At 47.3% G+C, this 20,106-nt stretch overlaps 1 protein-coding gene across 4 annotated transcripts in view; it reads right to left on the bottom strand.

The window, feature by feature from the left end:
• ZNF106 (zinc finger protein 106) overlaps positions 1–20,106 on the bottom strand; it is a 361,275-nt gene that overhangs the window by 60,030 nt on the left and 281,139 nt on the right. For 3 of the 4 annotated variants that reach the window (XM_063947828.1, XM_063947830.1, XM_063947831.1), the window contains one exon: positions 3,693–3,839. The exons of the other annotated variant lie outside the window; for it this stretch is intronic. In XM_063947828.1, the coding sequence (XP_063803898.1) occupies positions 3,693–3,839 (147 nt within the window). The remainder of the gene's footprint in view (positions 1–3,692; positions 3,840–20,106) is intronic. 4 annotated transcript variants of the gene reach the window in all.

The following is a 20,106-nucleotide window of genomic DNA, read 5'->3' as shown; positions in this document are numbered from 1 at the left end:
TTTGTTGCAACCAAAAGCCGAAAAGAGCTCGGTAAAGTTTGACAGCCCATCCACAGACCCGTACCACGGGATAAGAAGGAATTCAAATGTATACTTCGCAATACCTCGAAGCTTGATTTAAGACACGTACGGCACGATGATACATGACCCCCCCAAACATGGATTCATACACACATGCTTCTGCTATCTCACTAGGTCATACCCTTTTCTCACCTTCTCCTCTCCTCCCCTACCCAACCATAGAAATATTTACACGACATATATTTTTCTTTTTTTGAAATGTTTTAGGAAGTGGCAGTTATTGGTGACTGCCAAAGGGTGGACTGTCAAAGTCAGAAAAATATCGTGATGCACACTACCATATTTGCACCTCATGCGTGTCCCCGCTACGCGTGCCCACGCTCTCCCGTGCGTACGCATACCCGCTGGTGCGTGCACCCGCAGGCGCACGGTATGCGCATTTACGGTAGAGTTTGTGTGCGTCTAGCGGGCGACTCGATCGTTACATATTTTAACCATATAATGTATTTTGTAGATTATGGTCCCTTTGATAGAATCTGAAAGTTTAGTTAATGTAGCATGTTCATGGACAAAGAGATCCCTCTTTGTTTGATACGAAGGGTCAGACAAGGGTTATACAGTGGTGTTTAGTATCCATCGGAAGAGTATTTAATTAGCAATATTCCGGTGTTGGTTTGAAGCGGATTAATCGCTCGTGCGAATAGTTATGGACATAAGAAGTTTATGGACTTTTACTATTATTTGCACTTTTATTATCCATGCGGCGGGAAACCTAGTTTAACACCCACCTGAGCAGTTGGAAATAGTCACAGCCCACCTGTATGAATCAACCTATGACCTTTTGTTATAATGCGAAGACGAATTCCTGTGTCCAATGAACAATGAGATTGTAGGGACCATTGTACTGTATTGTGTGTAGTGTATAAAAGGACAAGCCGATCTGATCCAGCTCTCTATTCTCTTCAACGGTTCTCATTGCTGATAATCGGGAGCTGGATATCCAGAGGCGCATGCGATTGTTTCCCTTGAGCGTAAGTTTTCTCCGCAATCATATTGTCTTTATTGTTATTGTGAGCCATATCTCTCTCTCTCTCTCTCTTCTCCCCTTTTCCTCTTAAAGTGTTATTGTGCTGTTATAGTATTTCATGTGTAGTTATCTGGTTAGTTAGTCTATGTTATATTGGTAGTGTATGACTTGTATTGTATTATTCTTTTGCAATTAGAACGTTTATATAAGGTGTTAGAACCTAAGATCGGTATTTGTGTATTTCTTATATTTCTAAGTATTCTCTGAGCGTCGGAGACGCTCGTACAGCTTTAAGTTAATAAGGTTACACTGTGTTACATTTACACCCTATCACTACACCAAGGTTTACTGCATAATACATTGTTTTATGGTATAGATATAAAGGTTTTACACTGTGAGCGTCAGCGCCGCTTGTGATCTCCTCGTGGTCCCGAGCGTCCGCTACGCTAATAGCGTATCATTACGTTAGTCGGCAGCCAATAGCGTGCCTGCCTGTGATCTCTTGGCCGTGAGCGAACGTGACGCTTGAGCGTCTCGACTACGGCTAAGCGATTGTTACGCAACGTGCGTACCCTTACGGTATATTACGCCAATAGAGTACTGTGTTCTTTGACCTCTTAAAGGGTTTTAAGTAAGATAAATATTTAGCTTTATCAATATGGACCCAACCAATATTTAATGATCCCGGACTTTAGTATAAATGCAAATTTCCTCCTCCTTATAATGATTTATATAGTCAGCTGGTAATAACCTTAGTGGTACCTTCCACACACAGTTCCACGAGGTGATGATTGTAGTTACTCGTCTGTGTAGATAGTTCAAGGGGTTTCCATGGTTTTGCTGAATAGACTGAAAAGGAGTGAAGAAAAGTTCTGGTCTTTGGAAATCCAAGTTGAACAGAAAAAGTCCTTATCTGGATCAAACTGGATAATAGGTTGGAGTCCAACAGCAGTGCCTTAACGCGTTTCTCTGAGCTAGGTCGCTCAGCTTCTTCAGAAGTAAACCTCAGAGTCATTAGGAGCCCTTTTTATACCTCACTAATGGGTGATTCACATTACAGCTGTGTTTATAATTAACTGATCCAGAATCAAAAATTAGAATTAACATATGTTTCCAGAGAGACAGTCCTAAAATAACTACCATAAGTTCAGTTATATACAATTATTTTTAATGCAAATGATAAGACAAGCAAAAATATGCCGGTCATGTGACCTATCTGGCACTCACCAGTAATTTCATTATAATATCAGGTGTGTTGTGAGCCATCCGATAGGTCCTATTGTTTCCCACACTGCATCAGGACGCCCACCTGTGTGAAGGGCGGGCGCACCTGTGTTGCGCTCCGCAGCGCGTTGCCACAACCCACGGACTCTGTTACCGGAAGTAGTCCGTGGGACGCACGGCTGGAACGCACCCGATGCAGTGTGGGACCACATCACGTGCTCCAGAGTGGACACGTGATCCGGACAGTCGAATAGCGCACCTTGTTTTCCAGTTGCTAGGATACATTCAAATGGGGACAATCCATTCTCATACACAGCAGCATATTAAAAAGTAATTCATTAAGATTGAATTATTCATTCTAAGAATTCATCGGTATATTGGAGGCAAGATAAGGTAGTGAAGAGGGTGATATTCATTTGTACATACACTATAGAGATATATACATATTATAAAACCAAAATAAAAAAGTCTATTTTGGTAAAGATAATTTATTATACAAATAATGCTGTTATTTATATAATAGTTATTTATTTAATCCCAGTTCAAAACCATAAAAAGATTAAATGTGGTATGATGGATTCAGAAGTTGACAAAAAATAAATAAAAAAATAGATAACCATTAAACAGACCTAATTTTGCATTAGATGGATGCGTTCAGAAATATGTAAATGTGTAGATATACACACACAGCCACACATATAAAGAAAGGAGTTTCCCACTTAGTAGACATACACACTGGAGCCCAATCATGCATACATATACATACATACCCCATCGTACTAATTACCCAATTTCCCTAATGTATACTAGAGAAAAGGAGAAAAACTGGTGTTCATACAAATTGGTTAAATCCATCATTTAACCAATTTGTCTGAATGACAGGTTTTGTCCATATTCCAGTGTTTGGGAGGGATGCAGTAAAGATGTACAGTACATTACTTTCCCTAGTTTGATGCATCTTAGCCTTTTCTCTCCCTCTGTCTTTACAGGCATCACTGGCAGTACGCATGTAAGGACGTGTAGCCAGAGTTACATCATATGCCAAGAGGACGTCTATTTCAGTCTTATCGCTTGAACCTAGCATAATGTAGGTGGAAGTGCTTATAATAGTGATGACCATGCTCTAGCATACGCAGAGCTGCAGGGTCACGGAGATTATCACAATTCAGAACACAGGAAATCCTTGCATTAGCCTTCTGTTCGCAGCTGGCACAATAGCACTAAACTCAGAATCAGGCCCATTTGTGCACATAAGGCTAGAATGTGCTAGGAGAGATCTACATCCATTTGTTGACGAACGATTACAAAACGCTGTTCTATGTTCAGTAACACATGCACACAGCTTCTTCCCCATAATAATGTCTGTATGAGCAGACACAATGATGATGATTAGAAAGATCTAAAAAGGAACCAAAATTACCTGTTTGGAGCCTCTTCGGGCTGTGAAGAACGCATCACAATTCTTCCATCTGCACTTCAACGTTTGAAAGTGTGGGTTTGTGTGATCAGTTAGTAGGTGTTGTTTCAGATGATCAATTACACCAAAAATAAGTGAGCATCCATGCCACTTCAAAAAATAAAATAAAAATATATATATATTATAAAAAAATATTCTAAAAACATATTATAATAACTCGCAGTCCACAAAATATTATATGTCTCTCTCTCTTTTGGTTTATATATCTATATGATCAACTTCTATTTCTTACTGCTCTATAATTACATACTGTAGCATAGAAAAAGAACTCTTAACATCTGTAAATCAAATTATTTTTAAAAGTCCAAGGAAAACACACAAGGCATGCATTACACGCACAAACAGGATTTTTGTACTTATCAGTAAAATCCCTTTCTTTAAATCCATTGGGGACCCTGGATCTACACTGTGGTATAGATAGTGGTGTGAGGAGCCTGGCACTTTAAATGTTAAGAGATTTGGATTTGGCTGCCCCCACCCCTGTATACCACAAGTGAATTCAGTTTATTTTAACAAAGCCAAGAAGTGACGGAAGGAGAAATGAAAAGAACAGTGACCAAGGAAAACACAACATATTGTACAGCAAACCTAACCAAAAACACTTAACACAGTAGCGCAGGGTGGGTGTCCAGTGTCCCTATGTCTTCAGAGAAAAGGGAATTTACTGGTACGTACAGAAATCTTGTATTCTACTTCTTCCACTGGGGGACACTGAAACACTGGGGACGTCCCAAAACAGTCCTTACATGATGGAGTGAGCTATGGACGTACAAAGCTCCCTACATCCAAAACCAGCCTCAGAGGATGCAGAAGTGTCAAAACAATCAAATTTGACAAAGGTATGCACAAAAGACCAGATGACCGCCATACAGAGTAGAAGCCCATCAGCTGAGTGGAATGAGCTAAAACCTTTGCATGCATCGATTGATTTTGGTCAATGTAAGTCTGTTAAATAACCTCCCTGATCCAGAGATCAATCTTCTGTTTATGGACTGACCAACCCTTCTTGTGCGAATCACACAGTATATGACAAACAATGCATCCTTCTTCCGTAATCACTTATGGACTAGGAGAATAAGATTTATCGGTAGGTATTAAAATCCTATTTTCTCTAGCATCTATAAGGGATATTGTGGGAAACTAGTACGATGGGGACATCCCAAAGCTTCCAGAACGGGCGGGAACGTACGGAGACTGCTGCAGTACCGCCTGCTCAAACCGGGTATACTCTTTGGCCAGGGTATCAAATTTGTAGAACTTCACAAAAGTGTTAATCCCCGACCAGGTAGCCGCTCGGCCTAGTTGCAAGGCCGAGACTCCACGGGCAGCCGCCCAGGAAGAACCCACTGATCTAGTAGAGTGGGCCTTCAGAGATTTAGGAACAGGCAAGGCTGCTGAGACATAGGCCTGATGAATAGTAAGTAAAATCCAACAAGCAATAGACTGCTATGAAGCAGGGCAACCCTTCTTCTGCGCATCATAGAGCACGAACAAGGAATCAGTCTATCTGACCCGAGCTGTACGCTTGTAATATATTTTCAAGGCCCAAACAGCATCCAATGTCTCCGGAGGAGCAGAAGTGTCAGAACTGGAAGGAACCACAATGGGTTGATTCAAGTGGAATGCAGAGACTACCTTCGGCAGGAACTGCTGTCTAGTCCGGAGCCCCGCTCTGTCCTCGACAAAAGACCAAGTAGGGACTTGTACACGATAAGGCCCCCAATTCTGAAACACGTCGAGCAGAAGTCAGGGCCAGTAGCATCACAGTCTTCCACGTGAGGTACTTGTCTTCTACCGTCATCAGAGGTTCAAACCAGGAGGACTGTAGAAAGTTCAACACTACATCCAAGTCCCAGGGTGCCGTAGGCCACACAAAGAGAGGTTGTATGTGGAGTACTCCTTGCAAGAAGGTCTGAACTTCTGGCAACACTGACAATTTCTTCTGTAAGAAAATGGAAAGAGCTGAAATCTGGACCTTGTTGGAAACCAAACTTAAGCCCTTATCCACACCAGCCTGCAGGAAACGACCCAGGTGAAACTCTGCAGGCGGAAACGTGCATTCCTCGCACCAAGAGACATAACTCCTCCAGATATGATGATAGGGTTTTGACGTCACAGGTTTCCTGGCCTGAACCATGGTTGCAATAACCTTTTTGGAAAGGCCCTTGTGAGCTAGGATGTTCCGATCAACTTCCATGGCGTCAAACAAAGTCGCCGGTAGACAAACGGTCCTTATTGAAGAAGATCTCTTCTGAGTGGTAGAGGCCAAGGATCTTCGACGGACATGTCCAGAAGATCCGTGTACCATGCCCTCCGAGGCCAATCCGGGGCAATTAGAATTGCCTGGATTCCTGATTCGCTTTAGCACTCTTGGGAGCAATGGAATCTGAGGAAACAGGTAGACCAGCCGGTACGGCCAAGGCGACGTCAGTGCGTCCACTGCCCTCGCCTGAGGGTCCCTGGTCCGTGTGCAATACCAGGGAAACTTCTCGTTGAGACGAGAAGCTATCGTGTCTATTTGTGGGCAACCCCACCGGTCGATGATCTGCTGGAACACCAGATGGTGGAGCCCCCACTCCCCCGGGTGGAGATCGTGACGACTCAGGAAGTCCGCCTCCCAGTTGTTCACACCCGGAATGAAGATTGCTGACATGGCTCTTGCATTTCTTTCCGCCCAGTGGAGTATCTTTAGCACCTCTTGCAGGCAGGCTCTGCTTTTTGTCCCTCCATGTCGATTGATATATGCCACCGCCATGGCGTTGTCCGACTGTACCTGGATTGCGTGATCCTTGAGCAGAGGAGAGGCTTGAAGTTGAGCATTGTAGATCGCCCAAAGTTCCAGAATGCTGATTGGAAGGAGGCTTTCGTGGGCTGACCACCAGCCCTGGAACTGCGCCCCTTGGGTGACAGCTCCCCATTCTCTCAGACTTGCATCCTTCGTGAGGGTCTAATCCTGAACTCCAAAACACCTGCCCTCTAGGAGATTGGAGGACTGTAGGCACCACATGAGGAAAATCCTGGCCTGAGGTGACAGCTGGGTGCATCTGGAGATGCGATCCGGACCACCTGCTCAGGAGATCCAACGGAAACGTTCTGGCATGGAACCTCCCATACTGGATTGCCTCCTAAGAGGAAACCATCTTTCCCAACAATTTTATGCAGAGATGTACGGACACTCGAGTAGTTCGGAGCACCATGCGGACCATCTCCTGAAGTGTTTTCGCCTTGTCCTCTGGTAGAAATACATTCTGGGTCACAGTATCCAGCAACATCCCCAGGAACTGGAGCCTCTGAGTTGGCTCCAGGTGGGACTTCTGTAAGTTGAGGATCCACCCATGGGCGGACAGAAGACGGATGGTGCGGTCGATATGGAGCAACAAAAGCTTCCTGGATCTTGCCTTTATCAGGAGATCGTCGAGACATTGACCCCCTGGATTCGGAGTTGAAACATCATCTCCGCCATCACCTTTGTGAATACCCTCGGGGCTGTTGACAGGCCGAAGGGCAGTGCCTGGAACTGGAAGTGATCGTCCAGCAGGGCAAACCGCTGGTACGCCTGATGAGGAGGCCAAATCGGAATATGGAGATAGGCGTCCTTGATATCCAAGGAGACCAGAAATTCCTGTTCTTCCAGGCTCGCAATCACTGCTCGCAGGGATTCCATTTTGAACTTGAACACCCTCAAAAAAGGATTCAAGGATTTCAGATTCAGAATGGGTCTGACCAAACCATCCCGCTTCAGCACCACAAACAGGTTTGAGTAAAACCCTTTGCCGCATTGCGGTAGTGGTACAGGAACAATGACGTGGGACTGGACCAATCCCATTGATTGAAAAATCATTGGGGAGGGGTACTGTCGAACTCCAGCTTGTAGCCTTAAGAAACGAGCTCCCTGACCCAGGCATCCTGGCAGGAGGTCTCCCAGACATGGCTGAAGTGATGCAGTCAAGCTCCCACTTCAAGATCCCCTCGGGGTGGGTGGGCACCGTCATGGTAAGGCCTTAGTGGAAGCAGAACCGGTGGACTGTTCCTGAGAACTGGTGCTTGCAGGTTTTCTGGACTTACCTCTGTTACAACTGTCCGCATTGGAGGTACCTCTGGCCTTCAATCGAAATCTGTGAGACCGAAAGGACTGGACAGACAGCCCCGGATAGGAGCGTCTTGCCGGCGGTGCCCCAAAAGAGAGAAACGTGGATTTCCCAGCCGTAACTTTGGAAATCCAGGTATCCAATTCGACCCCCGAAAAGCCATTCCCCAGAAAAGGGAAGAGATTCCACACTACGTTTGGATTCTGCGTCCGCAATCCACTGACGCAACCACAAGGCCCTGCGCGCCGACACTGCCATGGCAGACGTCCGAGCATTAATGTTCCCCATCTCCTTGAGGGAATCACAAAGGACACGTGTAGTGTCCTGAATATGCTTCAGTAGGGTGACCATAGTAACTAAGGGCATATTCCCCGAGAGACCCCCCTGAATTTGAATGGCCCAAAAATGAATGGCATGGGTCATCCAGCAACTCGCAATAACGGTCTTTGTGAGAGGCCGGCTGCAGTGTATATAGACCTTAAAGTAATCTCTATCTTCCGATCCCCAGGATCCTTCATGGTAAAGGAGCCCGGGGCAGGGAGAACCGCCTTTTTAGACAGGCGAGAGACAGACATCCACGCCAGGGGGTTCCTCCCAAAATTTTCTACCTTCAGGAGCAAACGGGAAAATGCGCAAAAACATTTTTGACACTTGGAATTTTTTTGTCTAGATTTTTCCAGGCCTGTTTGAAGAAGTCATCTAACTCTGGAGAATCAGGGAAAGTGACATTGGGCTTATTTTGTACAAAGAAAAACGACTGCTGTGACGCAGCATCCTCTAGAGGGAGCTTTAACACATCCCATATAGCCAAAATGAGGGGTTCAATACCCTGAGTTGGATCGTGATCCCCACTAACGGGATCCAGATCATCTCCATTATCTTGTATATCTTCATCAGTATCAGATAATAGAGCAGGTAAACCACGCTTCAGGGGACCTGCATGAGAGAGGGGGGGCTATGCATCAGCCTTAGCAGCTAAATCTGCAACAGCTTGTTGCAGCAGCTGAGTTTTCTGCACATTAGCAGTGAGCTGGGATGACATATTTAACATCATAGTCTTAAGAGACCCTAACCAGTGGGGATCTGGACCCTCTCCCCTAACCTCTTCACTAATTTGTGAAGATTGACTGCACTGCTCACAGGAAACAGGGTCATTATATAATGGAGAGAATCTGGTGTGACATACTGTGAAATATGGGTATGCACATGCTGTGCAGTAAGTACAAACACATACACACAGACCGTTATAATGCAAGCCTGCGCTACTGTATGTGAGAGGAGACACAGAGAGAGGGAGAAATACCAGCACACCTGGAGCTGCACAGTCCCAGTGAGACTGTCAGCTCTGTAAATCACAGTAAATACTACTAAATACAGTCCTAATTAGGTTCAGAATAGTGTACACAAGCGGATCTCCCCCTTAGCTACACCATGTACCAGTTTCCAGCGTGTCTGTGAGACAGGAAGCGCTGAGTGTGTGTTGTAGATGGCTGCAGTAACCAGAGGAAGGCACTAAAACGCAGCTGATCCCGCTCTGGGGAAGCTCCGCCCCCTCCAATGGCACCGGAACGGTATATCTTATTTATACTGGCAAAGTCTCCAAATTAGCTTAAAACCTCACACAATTGCTTAGTTAAGCAGTTTAGTGCCAGTGTACACATGGGGGATCCTAGCGGGACCACCCAGGAAGGGTCCCGTACGCCGAGCCCGTGGTCATCCACCCTTTGAACCGGGGACCCCGGTTTATACTCACCACCGATGTCACCTGCAGGCAGCATTAGGGGTGTGCGGCGTGCTGTGGCAGCCAAGGTGCAGTGCCCCGCTGAACAAACAGCCACTCAAAATGGTGCATCCGGGAAGCGGCCCTGCACCTCGCAAGGCCAGTGACCGCTTCCCCCCCACACACACACACACACACACACACACACACACACACACACACACACACACACACACACACTCCCACAACGCAGGCATGCTGTTGCCCAGACAGTATACCGAAAAAAGATAAAATAGGATTTTAAATTACCTGAAACGGTAAATCCTTTTCTCGTAGTCCGTAGAGGATGCTGGGGTCCATATTAGTACCATGGGGTATAGACGGGTCCACCAGGAGCTATTGGCACTTTAAGAGTTTAATAGTGTGGGCTGGCTCCTCCCTCTATGCCCCTCCTACCAGACTCAGTCTAGAAACGGTGCCCGAGGAGACCTTCGAGAGAAGGAATTACACAGATAGTGGCGAGATTCATACCACCTCACACAAACAAGTAAATCCGGCCAACATGCCAGAACAACTCAGCAACAGCTGAAAAAGTAAATAACGCAGAACTTACCTAGGAACCAGGTAACACTGAACCATACTCAATGCAGGAAAACGAAGCGCTGGGTGGGCGCCCAGCATCCTCTACGGACTATGAGAAAAGGATTTACTGTTTTAGGTACTTAAAATCCTATTTTCTCTTACGTCCTAGAGCAGGGGTGGCCAACTTTCATTGTTGTAATGCGGCTCCCGGCTCCCTGGCTGCCACTGCTTACAATTACTCACATGAAGCCTCCTCTGACTAACGTTCAGCAGTTCAGAGGAGGATTCATGTTTTAACAAAGCACCGCTCCGCTCTGTGCGTGTGACGGGACTTCCTGAGGTCACAGCCGCACAGCGCATGAGAGGCGGAGCCGCGACGAGAACGGATGCCAGGAGCCGGTAAAGACACAGCAAGCAAGGACGGGCGCCTGGAGACGGAAGACGGAGGCAGAGCAGAAGGTGGATGTCCCAGGCCCAGAGAAGGGAGACCGATCGTCAAGGAATGGTAAGTGTGGTAAGTGCGGTGCTCTGCCCTGGCTGCCCGAGATCTACAAGTGCCGTTTGAGAGCTGGGAGGGGGTGATGTCAGGCTGAAAGGTGCCGTTTGAGAGGTAGGTGTGTGTGTGTGTGATTTCAGACTGAAAGGTGCCGTGCCGTTTGAGAGCTTGGGGGGGGGGGGGAGAAGAGTTTAGCTGCCATCAGAGAGCTGCGAGGGGGGGGGGGGGGGGGGGGTAGAGGAGAGAGCTGCCATCAGGGAGCTGCCATCACAGAGCTGCAGGGGGGAGGGGAGGAGGAGAGCTGCCATCAGAGAGCTGCAAAGGGGGGGAGAGAGCTGCCATCAGAGAGCTGCAGGGGGGGGGGGGGGGGGGAGAGCTGCCATCAGAGAGCTGCAGGGGGGGGGGGGGGGGGAGAGCTGCCATCAGAGAGCTGCAGGGGGGGGGGGGGAGAGCTGCCATCAGAGAGCTGCAGGGGGGGGGGAGAGCTGCCATCAGAGAGCTGCAGGGGGGGGGGGAGAGCTGCCATCAGAGAGCTGCAGGGGGGGGGGGGGGGGAGAGCTGCCATCAGAGAGCTGCAGGGGTGGGGGAGAGTTGCTGTCAGAGAGCTGCAGGGGGGAGGAGAGCTGCTGTTGGAGAGCTGCAGGGGGGGATGAGAGGAGAGATGCCGTCTGAGAGCTGCAGGGTGGAGGAGAGCTGCTGTCTGAGAGCTGGGGGGGAGATGTGCTGTCTGAGAACTGGGGACGTTGGGACAGGAGCAGCGGTGGCTGTGCAGTGAGTGCTGCTCTCCCCTGTCCTCCTCCGCCGATTCCGTCCCCCCCGCCCGCTCACAGACACCTCTCCTCTGTGCGGCTCTCCCCTGTCCTCCGGCTTCGTCCACATGCCGCAGCAGCAGGTCTCTCCCTCTCTCTCTCTCTCTCTCTTCCTTTTCCCCCCTCCTGTGGATTGAAGTTTTTATGTCTAAATTACTTGTTTTACAGGTATTGGATTCTACATGGACAAGTGGACGTGACCGGCGTGGGATGTAGGTAAGTAATCTCTCTCTTGTTTTTACAGGTACCCCTATTGGATTCTACTGGACAAGTGGACGTGACCGGCGTGGGATGTAGGTAAGTATGTGTGAGTGTGTAAGTGTGTTAAAATAAAATTTTACTTTCACGGTGTGTGTGTTGTGTTTTTATTTGGGTATTTTTTTTGTTGTAAAACTACAGGTACCAGTGGACCAGTAATTTCCCCGCATGTTGGTGCTTGAGGTTCTCCAAGTACCAGCAAGCGGGGGAGGCTTGCTGGGCCTTGTATTTCCACAACAAAAAACAATATTCTTTTTTTACACACTCATGACTATCAGCCTGGCACCCACCGCCCAGGGGTGCTGGGGACAGCCTCGGGCTTCACCCCTGGCCCTTGGGTGCCTGGAGTAGGGGGGATCCTTTGATTTAAGGGGTCCCCGCTCCTCCAGGGAACCCCGGCCAGAGGTGACTAGTTGGGGGGGTAATGCCACGGCCGCAGGGACCTACATAAATGTGTTCCCCGGCTGTGGCATTATGTCCCTGGCTAGTGGAGCCCGGTGCTGGTTTTAAAAATACGGGGGACCCCTACATCTTTTGTCCCCCGTATTTTTGGAACCAGGACCGGACTAAGAGCCCGGTGCTGGTTGTCTAAATACGGGGAACCCCTGTCCAATTTTTTCCCAGTATTTAAACAACCAGGACCGGCTCAAAGAGCCCGAGGCTGGTTATACTTAGGCGGGGGGACCTCACGCATTTTTTTTTACATTTTTTAACCCATTCAGACCCTTCTCTATCAAGTTAATGGAAGCCCTGGACAACAAAATTGCATTCATGTCCTCCTCCCACTCCCTTCCCTGTCCCAAACACTAATTATTATTTTTTTATGATGAGCAGGCAGGCAGCGGGCATTGGCGGCTTAGGACTGAGATGCAAATTGATGGGAGAGGGCTGGGTCAGTTGATGGTGGCCGAGTTTGTAAGCCATTGTCGGTGGCAGCTGGCATCAGCTCAGAGGCAGTAGCGGGCACTGGCTCGGCTGCAGTAGGGGTCATCGTCAGGATTCGGCAGACATTATAGCTGTTGTGCCTCACCAGCCATTGACCTCACCGCACGCCACTGCCTCAGTATGGGGGAGGGTGTCTGAATCTAGATAAGGGCTGACTGAGTCAGTCGGGGGGGGGGGGAGATGTCTCAATGAGCAGGAGGATTGTCTGAGATTCAAGTGGGGGTATGCCTGAAGCTGTGGGGGGCTGCCTGAGATCTGTAATGGCTATGGGTGGCAGAGTGGGGCTGTTCAAATTACCTGGTGTGTGTGGGGTGAGGGGGGTGCTGGAGAGATAGGTATGGTGTGTGTCTGTGTGTTTGTTTTTTTTATGTCCCTCAGGCCTTTCGATGTATTTTATGTGGATCTGATTTTTTTTAAATGTATTTTATGTGGATCTGGCTTCTTCAGTGTATTTTATGTGAACTTGGCTTCTCCAATTTTTTCTATATTGCTGTGTTTTTTAATTTTCACTTCAGCAGTTACCTCCACTCGCGATTGTGTGCACGTGCTAACAGCTTAAGTATCTGAAGTCTGAATACCATAAAGACCTGACGAACACTACTTTACTTGACACTGCAGCAAGGTAAGACCTGTGGTTTTTTTTATTTTATGTGGATCTGGCTTTTTCAATGTATTTTATGTAGATTTGGTTTTTAAAATGTATTTTATGTGGATCTGGTTTTGTAAAATGTATTTTATGTGGATCTGGCTTCTTCTGTGTATTTGATGTGGATTGGTTTTCTTCTGTGTATTTTATGTGTAATTTATGTGGATCTGGCTTCTTCAGTGTATTTTATGTGGATTGGCTTTTTCAGTGTATTTTACGTGAACTTGGCTTCTCCAATGTTTTCTATATTGCTGTCTTTTTAAAAAATTTCACTTCAGCAGTTACCTCCACTGGCGATTGTGCGCACGTGCTAACAGCTTAAGCATCTGAGGTCGGAATACCGTAAATACCTGACAAACACTCCTTTACTTGGTAAGGATCTGTTGTTTTTTTATGTGCAATAGTTTTGTTGTGGTATAGGTGTATATATATATATATATATATAGTCTGCTGAGCTGATGTGATAATATTTTGATAGTGTATGACTGTATGATATTTTCTTTTTTAATCGCAGGGTATACAAGTCCGTTTTAAACATGGCAAAAAAATGTACAAGTAAACGTAAATACGAAGAAGAACGTAGAACATTTTTACCAGAATGGGAAGATTTATATTTTTTCATAGAACGCAAAGGCAAACCCCTCTGTCTGATTTGTCAGACTGTATTGACACATTTCAAGTCTTCAAATCTCCAGCGCCATTTCAGCACACACCATTCTAAAATTGATCAGGAATTTCCGAGAGGTACTGAACTTCGATCACACAAACTAAAAACTTTAAAGAGTCAAATTGAAAAACAGACGCAAGTGTTCCACAAATTTGCGAAGCACTCCCAGACAGTCACACATGCCTCGTATCAAGTCGCTTGGAATATTGCCCGCGCTAAAAAACCTTACAATGAGGGTGATTTTGTGAAAAAGTGTCTTACAGATGTAGTATCTATCTTGTGCCCAGAAAATGGAAATCTGAAAAAAATGGTTTCAGACCTTCAACTCTCACGCCATACAATTGAGCACAGGATATCTGAAATTAATGTTTCTATTGAATCCCAATTAAATTCTGATCTACAGAAATGTGAATACCTCAGTATTGCATTAGATGAGTCTTGTGATGTACAGGACAAATCTCAGTTGGCAATATTTGTACGGACTGTGTCAAAGGATTGTATAATCAAGGAAGAACTCCTAGATATAATTCCATTAAAAGACCGGACCCGGGGCATTGATGTGAAAGAAACACTGATGGAGGTGTTTGCCAAATCAAATTTGCCTTTATCAAAACTCACAGCGATTGCAACTGATGGGGCACCATCCATGATTGGGTCAGTAAATGGCCTTGTGGGCCTGTGCCGGGCTGACGATCAGTTTCCTGATTTCTGGACGTTTCACTGCATCATCCATCGGGAGCAACTGGTGTCTAAAAAGTTACAGATGGATCACGTAATGAATCCTGTCCTTAAAATAGTAAATTATATTCGCTCACATGCTCTTAACCACAGACAATTTAGGAATCTCATTGCTGAGCTCGACCAAGGTTTGTCAGGTGATCTGCCGTTTCACTGTACTGTAAGGTGGCTTTCAAAAGGTAAAGTGTTATCACGTTTTTTTGAACTTTTAAATCCTGTGCAGATTTTTATGGAAGCAAAAGGAAAAGAATACCCTGAACTCTCTGACCCACAATGGGTTTTAGATCTGGCGTTTCTGGTGGACATGCTGCAGCATCTGGACAGACTCAACCTGGATCTTCAAGGGAAATTTAAGATACTGCCTGACTTGGTGCAAAGTATATTTGCATTTGTCAACAAACTTAAATTGTTCAATGCACAACTTCAAAAGGTGGAACTAACACAATTTCCCTCACTGTTAAAGGCCAGTGAACAAGCACCGGATATCTTAAAAAGTAGCACAACACGGTATGCAGCATTGACTGAAGAATTGAAAGATGGCTTTCTGGAAAGATTCCATGATCTACAGCTGAAAAGACCTCAGATTAGATTCTTAGTTGATCCTTTCAATACTGATGCCGACACTTTAAAAGCCCCTTTAGTCACAGATGAAGCAACTACTCAGATTGAGATGCTTGAACTTTCTGAGGACGACAGACTTAAATCTTTACTAAAGGAAGGAACCATTGAGTTCTGGAGAAATGTACCAGTAGAGAAATACCCCAATGTCAAATGTGCTGCGCTCAGACTGCTATCAATGTTTGGGTCTACTTACCTTTGTGAGTCATTTTTTTCAACACTGAAACAAGTGAAATCAAAACATCGGTCTGTTCTTACAGACACACACACAAGAGAATTACTGCGAGTGGCCACAACCGAATACAAGCCAGAATTTAAAAAAATGGTTGAAAACAAGGATTGCCAAAAGTCCCACTAATAAAAAATTTAAACAAAAATCTATACTATAAGTGTGGATTCACCCCGAACCCCCTTCCCTGTTACTATTTAAAACAAAACTATTTTATTGTTATTTTTACTTTCTTTATTTTGTTAACAAATTGTATGTATACTGTATTATGTTGTGTACATTGCTTCAATTAAAGAAAAAATTCTGCAAAGTAAGAACGTTTATACAAGTTATGTATGATTTTCAGTGTGCTAGGCTCGCCAGCGTAACTAAAAACGGGGTTGTTTATATCCAGCAAGAATATATTACATATTCTGTAAATGTAGAAAAAAACGGGGTTGTAACACATTTTCACGCACCAGGTAACATCACACCAAAGGTGTGCATAAGAAATGGGGCGTGAACTTGTGCCAGCTAGGCCACACCCATTTTCCACTAGGCCACACCCATTTTTTTGCGCGCGCATGATACCGGCTCTTTGGCTTTCTTAGAGACAATTCTGGGCTCTTTGGCTCAGACTAGTTGGCCACCCCTGTCCTAGAGGATGTTGGGGTCCATATTAGTACCATGGAGATGTACCAAAGCTCCCAGTACGGGAGGGAGAGTGCGGAGGCTCCTGCAACACTGCTTGACCAAACTGGAGGTCAGCAGAGTATCGAACTTGTAAAACTTGGCAAACGTGTTCGACCCAGACCAAGTAGCTGCTCGGCAGAGTTGTATCGCCGAGACACCCCGGGCAGCCACCCAGGAAGAGCCCACCTTACGAGTAGAGTGGGCCTTTACGGATTTCGGACACGGCAATCCTGCCGTGAAATAATCATGCTGGATAGTGAACCTGATCCAGCATGAAATAGACTGCTTAGAAGCAGGACATCCAATTTTCTTTGGATCATAGAGGACCAACAGGGAGTCACTTTTCCTGTGACGAGCCGTCCTCTTCACATAAATCTTCAAAGTCCTCACTACATCCAAGGCCTTTGAAGTAATTGAGGAGTCAGTAGCCACTGGCACCACAATTGGTTGGTTGATGTGGAAAGCCAACACAACCTTAGGTAGGAACTGTGGACGAGTCCTAAGTTCCGCCCTGTCTTTATGGAAGATCAGATAGGGGGCTTTTACAAGATAAAGCCCCCAATTCCGACACGCGTCGTGCAGAAGCCAAGGCCAACAAGGTGACCACCTTCCACGTGAAAAACTTGAGATCAGCCTCCTGTAGAGGCTCAAACCAAGCAGATTGTAGGAACTGCAGCACCACATCAAGATCCCATGGAGCCGTAGGCGCCACAAAGGGAGGCTGGATGTGCAGAACCCCTTTCAAAAAGGTCTGAACCTCAGGAACAACAGCCAATTGTTTTTGGAAGAAAATGGACAAAGCAGAGATCTGGACCTTGATGGAGCCCAGACTTAGTCCCATATCCACCCCTGCTTGCAGGAAAAGGAGAAAACGATCCAGTTGAAACTCCACCGCCGGGAACTTCTTGGCCTCACACCAAGAGACATATTTTTTCCAAATGCGATGGTAATGCTTAGACATTACCCCCTTCCTGGCCTGTATCAGGGTAGGAATAACCTCACTCGGGATACCCTTCCGAGCTAAGATCTGGCGATCAACCGCCATGCCGTCAAACGAAGCCGCGGTAAGTCTTGATAAGCGAACGGCCCCTGCAGAAGCAGATCCTCCCGAAGGGGCAAAGGCCGCGGATCTTCTAGTAGAAGACCCAGCAGATCCACGTACCAAGCCCTCCTTGGCCAGTCCGGAGCAATGAGGATTGCCAGAACCTTTGTTCTTCTCACGAGTTGAAGAACCTTTAGTATCAGAGGAAGTGGAGGGAACACATACACTGACTTGAACACGCAAGGTGGTACCAGTGCATCCACCGCCACCGCCTGTGGGTCTCTTGACCTGGAACAGTACCTCCGTAGCTTCTTGTTGAGGCGGGAGGCCATCATGTCTATGTGAGGAACCCCCCACCAACCAGTTACCTCCTCGAACACCTCCGGATGGAGGCCCCACTCCCCTGGATGGAGATCGTGTCTGCTGAGGAAGTCTGCTTCCCAGTTGTCTACGCCCGGAATGAAGATCGCCGACATCGCCACCGCGTGCCTTTCTGCCCAGATGAGGATTTTTGACACCTCTGCCATGGCAGCTCTGCTCTTCGTTCCGCCTTGTCGGTTTATGTAGGCTTCTGTGGTCACATTGTCCGACTGCACCTGAACAGCCCGACCCTATAGAAGGTGTGCTGCTTGCAGAAGGGCGTTGTAAACGGCCCTGAGTTCCAGGATGTTTATTGGGAGAAGTGACTCTTGATCCGACCATCGTCCTTGAAAGGTTTCCCCCAGAGCGACCGCTCCCCAACCTCTTAGACTTGCATCTGTGGTCAGAAGGATCCAGTCTTGAATTCCGAACCTTCGCCCTTCTAGAAGGTGTGGGAGTTGCAGCCACCAGAGGAGTGAAATCCTGGCTTTTGGAGACAGGCGTATCCTCTTGTGCATGTGTAGGTGACAGCCCGACCACTGGTCCAAGAGGTCCAGTTGAAAAGGTCGAGCATGAAACCTGCCGTACTGCAGAGCCTCGTAGGCGGCAACCATCTTCCCCAGAAGGCGTATGAATAGATGAACCGATACCTGGGTAGGCTGTAGGACATCCCGGACCATTGTTTGAATCACCAACGCTTTCTCTGCCGGGAGAAATACCCTCTGCACTTCCGTGTCGAGGATCATTCCCAGGAAAGACAGCCGACTTGTCGGCTCCAGATGAGACTTCGGAAGGTTCAGGATCCAACCGTGCTTCCTGCGCACATGTGTCGTGAGCGTGATGGACCGCAACAACCTCTCCCTGGATGACGCCTTGATCAGGAGATCGTCCAGATACGGAATTATGTTCACCCCCTGTTTGCGGAGGAGAACCATCATCTCCGCCATCACCTTGGTGAAGATCCTTGGTGCTGTTGAGAGGCCAAACGGCAGTGCCTGGAAATGATCGTGATCGTCCATCAGCGCAAACCTGAGATAAGCTTGATGCAGCGCCCAAATGGGAATGTGGAGGTAGGCATCCTTGATGTCTAGGGACACCAGGAACTCCCCCTCCGACAGCCCTGAAACGACAGCTCTCAGAGATTCCATCTTGAATTTGAACTCCTTGAGAAAAGGGTTCAAAGATTTAGAATAGGCCGTACCGAACCATCCGGTTTCGGTACCACAAAAAGGTTCGAATAATAACCCTGGTTCCGTTGCTGAAGAGGGACCTGAACAATGACCTCTGACACCACAAATTTCCTGATGGCCTCCAGAAGAATTGTCCTATTCGCCAGCAGCGCTGGTAAGCCTGACTTGAAGAAACAGTGAGGCGGGGGCTCTTGAAACTCCAGTCTGTACCCCCTGGACACTATATCCAGAACCCAGGGGTCCAGACCCGACGACACCCAGACGTGGCTGAACTGCCGGAGTCTCGCCCCCACCTGACCTTCCTCCAGGCCTAGCTGTCCACTGTCATGCGGAGGACTTAGGGGTATCAGAAGCGGGCTTCTGGGTCTGGGAACCTGCGGGAGCGGGTTTCTTTCCTTCGGCACGACCACCACTGAAGAAGGTGTTCGAAGGCTTATTCTTCCTAAGCCGCGCGGCCCGAAAGGACTGTGACGTGTTAGATGAAAAGGGCTTTTTCGGAGCCGGTGCAGCTGAGGGGAGAAAAGGAGACTTACCCGCGGTAGCCGTGGCAATCCACGCATCCAGCGCCTCCCCAAAAAAAGCCTGACCTTTGTACGGAAGGCCCTCCACACACTTCCTGGATTCCGCGTCCGCAGACCAGTTGCGCAGCCAGAGACACCTTCGAGCAGAGACTGACATGGAGGAGATCCCCGCAGCCATGGAACCCAGGTCCTTCATGGAATCCACCAGGAACCCTGCAGAATCCTGAATATTACGTAAAAACAAATAGTCACCTTTGTCCAGCGTAGACTATTCCTCCTGCAGAGTGATCGACCACCTGGCAATAGCTTTAGCAATCCAAGCACAGGCTATAGTAGGCCGCAATATAGCCCCCGAAGCTGTATAAATGGATTTCAGCGTAGCATCCACCATGCGATCTGCCGGGTCCTTTAATGCGGTAGATCCCGGGACCGGAAAAAACGACCTGTTTGGACAGCCTGGATACAGAGGCGTCGACTATCGACTGGGACTCCCACCTCTTCCTATCTTCCCCTGGGAAGGGAAAAGCCACCAAGACTCTCTTGGGAATCTGGAATTTCTTTTCCGGAGTTTCCCATGCCTTTTCAAAGATAGCATTCAAATCCTTGGATGCCGGGAAAGTGAGGGGGGGGCTTCTTATTATCTGTGAAGAAGGCCTACTCCACCTGTTCCGGAGCGGTGTCTGAAATGTGTAAAACATCCCTAACCGCCTAAATCATCAACTGCACCCCCTTGGCAAGCGATGCCATCCCCCGCAACACCTCCCCATCACCGTCTG

Source organism: Pseudophryne corroboree, chromosome 12 (assembly GCF_028390025.1).
Source record: "Pseudophryne corroboree isolate aPseCor3 chromosome 12, aPseCor3.hap2, whole genome shotgun sequence".
Taxonomy (NCBI): Eukaryota; Metazoa; Chordata; class Amphibia; order Anura; family Myobatrachidae; genus Pseudophryne; species Pseudophryne corroboree.
Note: the sequence above shows the minus strand (reverse complement) of the source record. Positions and strands in the feature narration are given on the sequence as shown.